The 14,439-nt window shown below is 39.7% G+C and overlaps 1 protein-coding gene across 1 annotated transcript in view; it reads right to left on the minus strand.

Moving 5' to 3' along the window:
* The window catches only part of MEGF10 (multiple EGF like domains 10), a 105,502-nt gene that overhangs the window by 51,024 nt on the left and 40,039 nt on the right, over positions 1-14,439 (minus strand). The window contains exon 5 of the mRNA XM_074570204.1: positions 13,886-13,978. Within this exon, the coding sequence (XP_074426305.1) occupies positions 13,886-13,978 (93 nt within the window). The remainder of the gene's footprint in view (positions 1-13,885; positions 13,979-14,439) is intronic.

Consider the following 14,439-nt stretch of genomic DNA (forward strand, 5'->3'; position numbering starts at 1 on the left):
TATACAAAAATATATGTAGGGGTGGTGAGACATCTGAGGCAGTCACATGTTTTCTCATGATTGAGCAGACACCTCTACTTTTTTTTTTTGCTGAACACATTAGTCTGGATTCAGATAACAGTCTTCCTCCTGTTCCCAGACAAAACAGACAATTTCCATTTCAGCCATTCCTCATGGAATAATTAAAAACATTTAAAAAAAAAAAAAACAAACCAAAAAACCAACAAACAACCAAAACCTGTCCTGGCATGTCTGATAAACAGAAGAATTTAGAATGATTGTCAGACTGCTACTGTTCCACTGCAGAGCTCAGTCAAGGATGAATGTGGCCTGAACACTCTAGATATGAAGACACGACAGCAAGAGAAGACTTATTCTTGGTTGGTAAGTGTGAGCTTATGTTCTTTCACTAACAGCGGGAAACGAGATTTTTGGTGCAGTGCAAAAACATTCATGCAGCTGCCTGAAGACCAGACATACCAGAAACATCTACAACCACACGTCTGCCATTGCATCCAACACTGAGGCACCAAGACTGCTTTGCTAGAAAACGCCTCACTTGTGAAGCAGTGGAGGCCTTGTGTTCCCTCTGCTCTTTTTACAATCCCATCCCCAATCTGTCTCCCTGGGATATGTCCCACTGTCTCCTGGAGATTTACTGATGTCCAAGGTGAACGTGCTGTCTCTCTGAACTTGACCTTTTCTCAACTATTTTACTGTTAAGAAGAGCATGTACCACACAGTACATAACAATTTATTAGTTTCCTGGCGTGATCTTCTTGTTATATGTGCAGGAAATCATTAAAAAAAAAGGCATCATATATCTGCTAATAGGATTTCCAGTCTCACGACCCTTCTCCTGGCAACGGCCAGGTGGGGAACAAATATTGACTATGCAATTTTTCACTACAGCACAATGGTGGAGCATTCCACCAGGACAACACTGGCCCCACTATAGTACAACTGCACGATAGTCCTTTTTGCAAGGTCTGTCACCAGCCTAGCATCTATCTGTGAATTATGGCCAGAACCATGGAGAAATCTTCAGGATTAATGGGAATAAATAATAATTTTGAACAAGATGGATAAATCACATATTTTACCTCTATATCCCAGGACTGATAATCAATAATGTTCCCCATAGGAAATTAAAGTGATTTGTCAAAAACTGATGCTCAGTTTACTATTGAAAAAGAAGAGGGCAAAGGGTAGAAATGTTCCCTGTGGTGAGTTTGTTTTATTTTTAATTAGTTTTGGAGGCTAAATTTACCAACTATTACATCAGACTACTTCTGTTGCTTCCTAGTATTCAGACATTCATAAAGCCGGGCTGGAAGTTGCACAGCTGCTAATCTGGTGGAATGGCATAGTCTTTGAGTTAATGACTATCGTCAGGTTACAGACTGTCAGCTGGAGTTTAATCAGAATAGCTGCTCTGACTGTCCCGACGGCACCAAGGTCACAGGCACACGTACATATGCAAACACTACATGCACAACACGCAAAAAAGCCAGCTACTGGCTTCTTCTGCACAGATTTGGGGCTGTAAATCATCTGTCTTGGCACAGGGTATATGTGAAAGGGAAGCAAAGTACAGACACAAGAGGCCCATGTTCAGAATGGTTTCAACACAAGGAAGATGCATCTCAGCCCAAATAACTCCTGGAAACACAGTCTGAATCCTGCAGAAGTGCAAAACCCAATCACTAAATCAAGGTTAATTTTCTGTGTTGATCTGGCCTGATGCTTCTCTGTTTTATGCAGAGCACCTCCCTTACAAAAGTTGTTCTCCTTCCCCTTTTCACATATGTTATATTCACCCTCAGGTTTTTCTGTGCAAAACAGAAGAACCAGCTGGCTGTACTGCTTCCCATCAGCTTTTGTAGTACACTCACAGGGTCCTTTCTGCCTCCACCTGATGCTGCAGGGAGAAAAAAAAAATCAAAGTAAATGCTGAACAAACATTTTTGTATTGATGCCACACCTTGTTGTCATTTTTCTTTTTATACATGCTGTTCACCTGGGAATACCTTTTTTGTTACGGCCTTACGTACTGCGCACATCACACAATGCTACAAACACAGGACAGAGAACTTTTCTCTCAAAAGCTGACTCAGTGAAAGCAAAAATTTGCCTTTGGGAATAAGGGTACTGCATCGTATAAACCCTCATTGAAAATGAGCAAGTATGGTATGAAAATCTAAGACAATACAGGTCTACCATCATAAAGAAATGCTCACTGAAACCAACTGCCAAGCAATGACTTTAGAAACATAGAGAAGCTCAAGGATTCAGTGGTGAAAAAATAACCTTCAAGAAGAAACTGAAATCTGTGATGCAAATTGCTATCATCTGTGGGGCCTTCTGAAGATATAAAATTCTGTATTTCCTAGTATAATAACTTTCATGCACATTATTATTATGCTGGGCTAGATTTGGGTTTATGCACGTCGTTTCTGTGAATGGCTGGTGATTTGCAAATTGGGATGGAGGGAGCCCTGATATTTTATGAATTTTTATAATAACATGAAGCACATCTGAAGACTTTGCTAACTCCTTTATTGCTTCTTATAAACAAAGACATTTTTAAGTAAATATGGTCACATACTTATGAGGGTTTTTTCTGCTTTTTTTCATTGATTTCATTAAACGGCAACAAAAAGAAAAGTGCAAATGAGTCCAACTTTATTCCTGACAAACCCACCTTGATCACCTACAATCCTGTTCTTCTCTAAAGAATGGCCTATAATGAGAGCAAAATAAAGCTATCAAATCAAGTCAACGAACATTTCAGAAGAAAAACCTCCTTAGAAACTCTGACTTGCAGCTATCTTTTAAGTATGCCACAGTTTCCTGTATAACATATTATTCAAGCCACAGTATTTATTGCAATGCTTTTTTTTAAGATCTTTCTTCTCCTTTTGTCTTTCTCTTTTTTGCTAATGAGGAGGTGAAAGTGAAGAATCACAGCAAAACCAAGATTTACTTTTTTTGCTATCATTTTTTGTAGCTGTCTTATATGTAGCACCAAGACAACAGAATTTTACTCTGGTTTACACATATTTCTGCAACACACGCTGCTGTGTTTCTGGAAATATGCACCATTGCCATGAAAACAGAGGGGATTCTTAATGCAGCATTAGGCTTATGCATTTTTATGGTCTTTGAAAACAACTGAAAACATAGTTCCCTACCACAAACAGTAGAAACAGAGTAAACACTCTCTCATTTAGAATACAATATTGTGAAATACAAATTTGAAATAAGAAAACAGAGGCAAATAAGCAGAATTTCTACCTCTCCTCAAAACTGCAACATAATTTCTTCAGATAGGTTCAAGGATCCACGGCTTTTAGTGAGTGAAAGTTTATTTTCCTGGCTGCAGTATGTAAAACAAATTGAAGCTTCCCATAACTTCAGCATTATATTTGACTGACCTTTCTTCCCTTCTAGGTTGTCACATCAAGGAGAAGTCTAAATCTTCATGCCTTCCTTTGCATCCCTCTTTCGACTCTCAGATCTCTGTTGCCTTGTCCTTACTTTCATGGCCTCTATGGTCTACCCCTCATCTATCATTTCTCATCCAGTATTCAAACATCAACCCCCCCTTCACATTGCCTGTGACATTAGCCCTTTGTTGCATTTTCAGACTACCATCTTCCTTGTTTCTCCTCAAGTTACCTCTACAACTTGGCACAGCTCTCCATACCCCAAACCATAAAACTACCATGACGTCCTCCTCCACATCCCTACCTTAAAACTCCTTCCTGTGAAGTCCACAAAAAGCTGATGCAGCAAATGCGTCAAAACCACTACCTGCCATGGTCATTTTCAGTGTTTGCTTCCTTCTTTATCATAGAATCATAGAATCGTCATAGTTGGAAAGGACCTTTGAGATCATCGAGTCCAACCATGCACACACAAACAAAAAAAAACCAAACCCCTACAATCTCTGCCACTGGAGCATGCCCTGAAGTGCCAAATCTAGACGTTTCTTAAACACCTCTAGGGATGGTGACTCAACCACCTCCCTGGGCAGGCTGTTCCAGTGCCTGACCACTCTTTCAGTAAAGTAATTCTTCCTAATATCTAATCTAAACCTCCCCTGCCGCAACTTCAGACCGTTTCCTCTGGTCCTGTCATTATTCACCTGGGAGAAGAGGCCAACACCCACCTCTCTACAACCTCCTTTCAGGCAGTTGTAGAGGGCAATGAGGTCTCCCCTCAGCCTCCTCTTCTCCAAGCTAAACATGGCCAGCTCCCTCAGCCTCTCCTCATATGACCTGGTCTCCAGACCCCTTACCAGCCTGGTTGCTCTCCTCTGGACACGCTCCAGTACCTCAATGTCCCTCTTGTACAGAGGGGCCCAGAACTGAACACACTACTCGAGGTGAGGCCTCACCAGTGCCGAGTACAGAGGCACGATCGCTTCTCTACTCCTGCTGGCCACGCTATTTCTGATACAAGCCAGAATACTGTTGGCCTTCTTGGCCACCTGGGCACACTGCTGGCTCATGTTAAGCTGGCCATCCATCAGCACCCCCAGGTCCCTTTCTGCTGGGCAGCTTTCCAGCCACTCTTCCCCAAGCCTGTAGCGTTGCTTGGGGCTGTTGTGACCAAAATGCAGGACCCGACACTTGGCCTTATTAAACCTCATACAGTTGGCTTTGGCCCATCGATCCAGCCTGTTCAGGTCCCTCTGTAGAGCCTTCCTACCCTCAAGCAGATCAACACTCCCACCTAGCTTGGTGCCATCTGCAGACCTACTGAGGGTGCACTCAATCCCCTCATCCAGATCATTGATAAAGAAATTAAACAAAACTGGCCCCAAAACTGAGCCCTGAAAGACACCACTGGCGACCAGCCGCCAAGAGGATTTCACCCCATTAATCACAACTCTCTGGGCACGGCCACCCAGCCAGTTTTTAACCCAGTGAAGAGTACACTTGCCTATGCCATGATTCGCCAGCTTCTCCAGGAGAATGCTTATCTCCTACCTGTTTCCAGCTTTGTGTTACCTTTTTTCTTTTCCTTCAACCACATGTTCTCTGGGGTGGAGGCAACTTTCTTCTGTATTTTTACTTGCAGAAGGAGTCCACAAATCCCCAGCAGTGACAGCCATGAGGTCTACCAAGGAGCAAGAATGACCATCATCTACAACTAAAAGTAGACGAACTGTAACATGCCCTATTTACAAACTATTCCAGTATTTTGGAGCAGAGAATATAAATAAGAAAAGAGTAACATTTCTAGGAGGGCCTACAAGTCACTTGCATTATCAAAGAACAACCACCACTAATAGCCAACCAGAGCCCGTGTAAGTAAAATAGACCAATATTGAAAAAACTTTGATTTATCCAAAGGAGTAGCCCACTGAAAATCTTGTCCATAAATTGCTCTAAGGCTGTCTAGAGTTTAGCATTAGGAAGAATCACTCTTCCCTCTGTTTCAGATGCAAGAAACATGTTTGTCTCAACATAAATATACATTAGTCGAGCTAATACTTTAGACATCTAACTGGCAGTAAGTAGAATCTGATGAATCTCCCAACAAAATAGAATAACTTTTTATGAAGATGGCATTTAAATTCATAGGTGAGAGGAGCAACTCACCTCAACACTTCTTCAGATGACCTCAGTAAGGAGGGACACCCAGGACAAGTCCTCCCTTTTCTCCATCAGCAACGTATGTCCATCTAACTTTCAAGTGTCAACAGAAGGGAAATGTAACTCCAATTCACGTGTTAGTCTTGTATTTTGCATACCTGAAAATGTGTTTACTGTTCTGCCCAAAGAGAGTGCCATAATTACAATATGAAGGCTTGCAAAGACATGGCATACACCACACTCCAGATCAAAATTTTGTCAGAAAACTGGATTATTGTCCTTCTTGACAGGAAAGGAGGTATTTCACATACAATGACAACAGTCAAATAGGTCATATATTATTACATCATGTACCTTTGGTCTATGCGAAACTATACTGGGATAATACTTTATGGATCCTCAGTTACACTTAACTGATAAGGATGTGAAAAGTCATAGCCAGGTAGATGCTACTCTTAATCATCTTCATTTCTGAGCATGTTTGTGTTCCGAACAACATTAATTGATTCACTGAGCAAAAACCATGACAAAAATATAAATGTTGTCACTAATCTAAATCCATATCATCCTTATTGGAAAGTTTAGGGAGTATTCTGGAAACTGCTCCCTGCTATTATGATTTGGTTAGCTGCAGAACTAAATTGATGGTGTTGTTTTCCCTTAGGATATTCCTGCAGGATAGGAAACCGATAATAATTCTCCCAACTGGAATTTAAACCAAATAAAAGTAAATTTCCACTGATTCTAAAAGCTATAAATAAACAAGTGTGTTCAAAATTCAACAAGATGCGTTAAGCCCCTAGTGACATCAACTTGTATGTCAGCCTGGACTGCAAGACAATAAACGTGGAACATGGAAAACAGAAATTTAAGAAATGAGTCAAAAAAGCGAGGAAAAAAGCCCATCTGTTCTGAAAAGTAAAATAAAAATATCCTTTTAAAAAGTTCAAAGACTTATTTAATAAAAACATGAGATTATTCCTCCTATTTTTTTAATATGCTCTGTTCTAGTCACCTCAGGATGTTATGAAAATATATGCACATACATATCAGAAAAGAATCTTTTCCCTTTAAAGAATCACTCATAGTAATTATAAAATATCAATGCCTTTTAGTAAAAGACTTATTTTACCTACATTCCAGACACATAAATGCATAGTAGTGGGCTTTTTTCCAAACACTCTTTCTATTAAATCTGGATTTTCTTTGAGTCTTTTGTTTCTATCTGATTTCATTTGTTACACTGTAGGCTTTTTACCCTGTGGCATATTTTTCATTCTTACGTTTTGTTTTGTGTGTAAGAAAGGATTTTTATTCAAAATGCTAAGCTTTAATTTAATTTAGGGATTTTTCTTTTTTACTTTGTAAAAGCCTTTTGATCCGTGAAGTGGAAGAACAATGAAAATGTGTTTTTCAGATCCTATAATAGACTGGAAATATATGCCATTCACATGCCATAAATTTCAGAAGACTCTTTAAAGTGCTTTGGACATCAGAACACAAGGTTGGATAGTTGCTAAGGAAAACACACACAGATGGCTCTTGGTGCTGTTAAAAATAATCAGTACTATAGGAAAAATTACAAAATTATAAGAATGTGATTGTACTGTACAAAATGGACTGTTGTCCATGATCCTGATTTTGCACAGATCTCCTTGTAGGACCATAAATTAGACTTTATGTTTTTTTGCAATGACTTGAAGGTCATCTTAATTTTTAAATTACCAACAAATCTTATCCTTCACATCCTTGAAAAATCTCTAAGTGAGCCACCAACAATACCTAGGTCTGCCAATACGTAAGGCAGATTGAACTTAAGCCAATACTTTTGCACTGTTATTAGAAAAACAAAATTTACACAGATATTATTCAAGAAATCAACTTAGGTAAACACCACAAATACAATAGTTTACAAAATGGTGAAAAGAAAAAATGAAAAGCAACTCTGATTCAGAAAATTTTTACAAATCAATAAAGTATCACCATTTACTGCAATGCCTTCCTGCAGTAAATCTCACATAGGTATATTTAATAACTCAGCTTTCTAGAAAATATATTTTTGATTAAAGATTGGAACTGTAATTCAGCAAAACACTGAAGCATGTCCAGCTCCCCAGAACTTCAAAACCAAAATGCTTTATAGGACAGAAATTATATCAAACATAAGAATAATATAATTTCAAATACATCATTGGACTGAAAAAGCACAGCTGCTATGTAGCCCTGGTAATTTTGATATCACGTACCATAGCGACACTGTAGTGACTCTGTCAACAATGAAGGTGGTGGCAACTTCCATTAATACCTGTTTTTCCTATTTGCACCTGATCTAACTTGCTGGTGGGTTATTTTCTCAACCCAAACACTTTTAGCCTTGTTAGAGGAGAAAACAAAGAGTTCAGCTGGCAAAACTGAAGAGAAGTCTGTTAGGTGAATCACAGAAGTAATAATTACAGAAGAATTAAGGACAGTGAAGAGTATGGGAAGACACGTGTAATAGGAAAAGCTTAAATTTAAGACTGTTTATGAGCTGCTGCCACTTTTGCTAACGGGATGCATTTGCACGTGTGGCCATTTGGGAGTCGGGGCAGGAGGCATTACTTGAGTGAGCTATTGCTCTACATTTTCCATAAAAGCACACAGCTCTCTGCCAGGATATTCTGCAGTTTCACTTGTGTGTTTAGCTGTTTCTCAGTTCTGGGAGTCAAGCCCTTCTGGTGCCAGCATGTGGTTAAAACCAGAACTTATTTCTGCAGCCTGTTGAATGGCTTGGAAAACTTAAGGATGAGCTATCTCTCTAAGCGTATCTTGCAAGCTCCATTACTCAAAATGCTTTTGACAAACAAAAAGGAAAGCAATGCCTTGTTCAAAGAAGCTCAATTCAAGATTCATGAGCTGTGCCGTCAGAGTGTACAGGATGCTCCCAGGCACCTTGCCTGGTACTCACACCAAGGGGGCTGCTTCATTTGGGGTGCCAGTGTGTCCGTGGGAAATAGTCGCACATCCACCTCTGCAGGGTTAATGGAAATTATAAGCTCCACTGAGAAACTGGCAGTGCTTGTAACTCACGTGAGTGTCTCACACAAGCTATGCCAAAGGATCCAGTTTCTGCCATATTCTGCATCTGCCAAATCCCATGAAGAAAACAGCGAGATTGTCATGGAATTTGCGAACTTTACGAACACCATGACAGTGAAGAAAATCTGACACTAGCAAAGCTACCGTACCTTGAAAATTTCCTTAACAAGTGCATTTAAAGGCAAGAAGATGTTTCTCTGAGATGCCAGCTTTAGATGCTTAGCTTAATGTGTTAAGGAAAAAGCCAGTTCTCTTCTCGTGCTTTATAAAACCCTGGAGTCAAATTACGCCTTAGTGCCACTTCTTCTACCCCCATGCCCTCATTCTATAGTCCCAATGAAACTCTATTAATTACCAACAGAATCAAATTACAAATTAAAATCCAGTGATTCAAACAAACCTCAGATTACTTAAATACAATAAAAATAGAAAATCCTTTTCACATTTCCACAAACAATCCTAACATACTTGTCATAAACCAAAAACATGTCATCCCCTTTTTGCTTTACTACTCAGGCCAGCTGGGGGATCATGAAGGCTATAATCTTTGCAGACAAGTCAGTGTAATATTGATTTTGGCCTCTTGCCTCTGGTCTAGTTTATTCAGAAAGTGTCCTATTGATTTTGAAGGAATTATTTGTGGACTACTAGGCATGAGAAGAAAAACAAAGTGAATGTCCTGATTGCTTAGTGGGGCTCCGTGTTAGGCTGCATGTGCATCTGTCTTGCACACGCATTCACAACTGACAATCAGGTCCGTATACTATGTATTACAGCAAATACAGTTGCAAGAGCGTGAGCAGAAAACATAATCTGCAAATGTAAAACATGGTTTGATCTTCTCTACATGTCTAGACATCCAACTATCACTACATGTAGCAACTTTTACAGAAGACTGCTTTATACACAACCTGTAGTAAAAATGCTCTTACAACATATAACGCATCTGACACATGCAAGTTAAAAGTTTGATATAAAGAATAATCCGGTTTGGGAGGGAGAGTTTCTGTTGGTTTGTTTGTTTATCAATAAAATGTATTTGCTTTCATTTTAAGTCTACACACATGCCTATCTTTACAACTGTGTCCTTTTTTCTAAATTTTGTCTTGTCCCCAGCCCAGACCCGATCAACTTATACTCCTGAAGTTCACAAGCACTTCTTCAAAGGGGTGCTGACAGTGCTGCTTGTACTGATTCATTCGCTCCAAGGGACAGGTCCAACACTCTTCTGTCCACTCATTTGTCATTGACGTGACTACTGTGTTCGGTCAATAAATCTTTATTAGAATAACTTGTTTCACATGACTGTCATCTCTCCTGCTAGAATGGAAGTGTTCTGCAAATGAGTGATGTCTCAGTCCAAGTAGTATTTCTTTTCAGATATTTGTACGTTATCATCATCTCCTTCATCACCTCCCACTGAAATTCGCTGCAAGGAAACACTGCCTAATACAGTATATTTCCTTTAACTGAAAAGAAAAGGCCTGAAGAAAGAGTACATCTCAACAGAGGAAATGTTCCCCAAGGAAATATTATTTAATTAGCCAAATTCCGAGACCACCACTGAGGTTTTACTGACAGAAGAATACATGAAATCCTGTTTTCCTTTCAGGTGGGATGTAAGGTTTTCAGAAAGGCAGAGGATGTGATGGAGAGTTACGGCTTGGGCTAGAACTAAGCACTGAAAGAGGACAGACTAAGTAGTCTAGTCAAATCTTTACATCCCTCTTCTTACTAAACTGAAAGCAGCCACTGACCTAGGCCATTGGGAGTTGTCTAAGACTCATCACAAAAAGGAGGTAATGGTTGCTACAAAAAGAAATGGGAGTCTCCCAAAAAGCTGAGTCCCTAGCAAGGTTATTAGGCCTTGCTATTACAGGCCTACCACACAGTGGAAGGCAAAGACAGCAGGGGAAGCTTGCTGATTCAGCTTTTACAGCACAATGCACGAATTAAGTCCTTGCAATCACTCTTGTCATTTTTGGAGACAACATTACAGCATCTAGGAAGCACTTGTCTGCAATTAACACCCAGAAAGCCATGGTCACACTGTGGCATATGGTTTAAAATGTTATTTTAAACACACTGGATAAATACAACAGAGAATCAACAGATAAAATAAAGCTGGTGGCTGGCAGATGGACAGATGCTGCAACAGGACTAACTCTGTTCTCAGATACTGACAGATTAAATTCCTTTGTAAAGAGAATAATCAATCCCAACACAGAAAGCATAGTCCTTTGGAAGAAAAAGGTTAGTGCTGCAGTTTTACAAAAAGTTTGGTGCTTAGGTAGAACAGTTGCTTCTGAGATGTTTATGTCCATGAAAACAAACAGATTACTAAATCTGGAAGTTTGCCTATTATGTCACACTTTGAGAATAATCTATCCCTCTCAGTCACAGTATTTTATTTGGTCATCAGTAACCATTAAATCCCTGACTGTCTGCCTTACAAAAATACTGGCCTGCCTTGTAATCATTGTTCCTTTTCCATTATTCAGTTAAATAGTTACATAGTTACAATGTTTATATGATAAACATTACTACAGTACGGCAATTTGCATGTATTTCTCTTGAATAAATAACTTGCCATATCAACAAAATTATTACTAAAAAAAAGCATCTCTCTATTTTATCTCATTGTACCTTTCTGTCACTAAAACTAACGAAGTTAAGGATCATGCAGGAAATACAGTTGAAGGCAAAATTTTAAAGTCTCCTATGTAGGAAAAGCAACAATAAAACTCAGTGCCAGAGAGCCAACACTATCCACTGCTCTTTAATTCAATTTGATCTGCACTGTGGCTCTTGGATAAGGAAATCACACAAGCTTACAACAAACTGCAGCACTCAAACTCAGAACTGATGAAAGCAACATCTTCCTTAAGTTTTTCCACATAGAATGGGATGAATTCCCCAAAAAATGACCCTGTAGTGCAGGCACAAACATATCCTCTTCCTCAGCCTAGCCCCCCTTCTCCTAGGGCTACAGTAATGATCTGAAACAAATTTCAGCAGTTCCAGTTAGCTCTAACGTCACACAGAAGCCTTTAGAGGATCACCAACCTCTCCAGAGATCGCACTGTTCAAAGGTACATGAACAAAGGCTCTTTCAGCTTTGGCCTGTTGTGTACACCCACCAGAAAAGGATTTCTGCTATTGAGGCCGCTGTGACAAGCAACCAAAGGCAACCAACTGAGGAAGAAGCAGAGGAAAAGAGCTGCACATGTATTCAAAATGAATTATAGCAGGCAGGTAAAGGAAATGGACTCTAGAAAATCCTGTGAGAGGAAGGATTATTTCCAAAGACAGATTTAGAGGTTCCTGTCTCATCTAAAGTGCCCTCTCAGCGAGTTTCGAACTTGGAAATCTCAATAAATAACAGTATCTCCCCACTCTGCATTGTTTAGTGATACACATTTCTTCTGCACGTTTGATTAGTTACAGAAAAGCGCGATACGTAAGGCTTTCAGAAAGAAAGATAACATTTTCTGACAATTTCTTTTGACAATTCAGCACACTAGATTAAGATCAGTATTACAGTAACATTGCTTTGCTAACTCATTCGGTTTTATGTCTTACACAAAACTTAGTGTTTCTTTAGAGTTGTTCATGAAAAGAATCACATGTATATACAAAGACTATACAAAACAATGTAATAATTTTTAACTGGTTAAGTTCTTCCTCATGTAATCTTTCTCTCTCAGATTTCACAAAACAGGCTGCCTGAACAACAGATCAGTTCCAGATGAAGAGTCACTATAGCACCTTTTTTGAAAAAAAATAACATTTGCCTATTTTTGTTAAGCAGAAAAAAAATGAAAGTGAAAATATAACCACATTATTTTTGTCCTGCTGATGATCTAGGTTTTTCACAGTTATCTTTACAGGAATCGCATACTAAGTAAACTAGCAGCATAATATCTTTGCAAGACACCAAGCTCTGTTTTATGAATTGGAATTTTATATGCTCTGTGAAATTTAAATTATAAACATTTTTTTATTGTTGACTAAAATATGTTCCTTTCAAGTGGAGAGTCACTAGCAGTGACCCACTTTGAACTTGATTATAACAAAGCATATGGTTGTAATGTTAGCCTAAACATTACGCTTCCAAAGACCTTACAAAGGGGAACAGAAAGGTGGAATAAATAACAAATACTAATGAATAAAAAAAAAATCAACAATTACTCTGAGAAACTCTTGTTGAGGGATATTGGTTGTTTAGCTTAACGACTTCTCCTGTAAGAGCTCTATATCAGGCAAAGGGAAGAAAAAATAACAATGCATGTTCTGCACAAATGATTATTTTTGACAGAGGAAGGGAGAGTGCACAAACACGCCAGCCCTGCCACTGAGGGGTTTCTGCCCTCTGTCCAAACCCTGTTGACTTACTGGAGCCTGCAGTGTCTGGATTTACGCTCAAAGAAAACAGCAGTGACCGAAAAGGTCATGAACTGTTATTCCTTTACTACTTCACTTTGTGTTTCTGACATCATGCTATGTTCCTGCATCGAGGGTGCGATGGCCTTGATCTTCATACTTTCCCTATTAAGCGTGACCACCTGCTGGCCCACACCAAGCAGGAAAGGTGCCAGCCTGCCCCTGTCCCCCATCGCGTGTGTCCTCGGCACTCCTTGCCTGCTGCCCTCATCCCCTGCACGCGCTCTCACAGCAAAGGGCAAGGACAAGGAAGTTGGAGAAACGTGACTGCTTCGGTGAGAGTAAATTGGAAAGAGACTGAGCGGACAGGGAGCAACTAGTAGTGCGGGGAACACAGTCAGGGGGGAAAAAGGGACAAGTTAGTGGCAGAGTGAAAAAGGGTCGTGAGGACGGCTTTGCTCACAGCTTTTAAACATGACCTAGGCACCATCATCCTTTACGCATTAGGAAAATAAAAAATTAGAGATTTTCTTACAGTTGAAATATTATTTTATCTGCTTCACTCCAGATACTAAGTCCAGTACCTCCTGCCTTGTTTCTGAGCACAAAATAGCTCATGACATTTAGTGCTGCTACAGGGTAACACTGTCTGCAAGTAAATGAAGAAAAATCAGGTCATGCAGAGTAACCTGATAACTCCGAACAACCCCCTGACCAGAAAGCAGGAGTCCAAGCACAGGATCAATGGTAATCCACCCAAAAGAGAGGACAACACCGTGGAAAGAGCACAAGACAGACAGAAGCAGGTGAAAACTCACCACTGGAGCAGTTGGGTCCTCCCCAGCCAGGCTCACACTGACAGGTGTTCGGAGCAATACAACGACCGTGGACACATTTATCAGCACAATGAGCTGTCAGAGAAGGAAAGGAAAACAGAATTAAAGCAGAACTCCCAACACTAGGAAGAACATCCTAAACTTATTCCTAATCCAGATCTTTCATGTCTCAAGTATTGTTTAAAAGCAAAATAAACAGTGTATTAATATTTGATGGTATCCCTTCAAAATAAATTTTACTTCACTCTTTACTATTTCTCCTAAGTTTGAAGGCTCCAACTAAAACCATGTTGGTGCTATTCAAATACTTTTACGTTTAACAAAGAGAAAATTGTCCACATTTAATGAAAAAAGAGTCATAGTATGATATAGGTTGGAAACGCATCTGACCATGATCCTGGACAAGAGACTTGAGGTGGCCCTGACTGAGCAGGGAAGTTGGCTAAGATGACTTCCACAGGTCCCTTCCAACCTCAGCCACCCTGTGATTTTCTGAGGCAAACTCTCACACCAAGAAAGAGAGAGGAACTTCTGCA

Source organism: Larus michahellis, chromosome Z (genome assembly GCF_964199755.1).
Source record: "Larus michahellis chromosome Z, bLarMic1.1, whole genome shotgun sequence".
Classification (NCBI taxonomy): Eukaryota; Metazoa; Chordata; class Aves; order Charadriiformes; family Laridae; genus Larus; species Larus michahellis.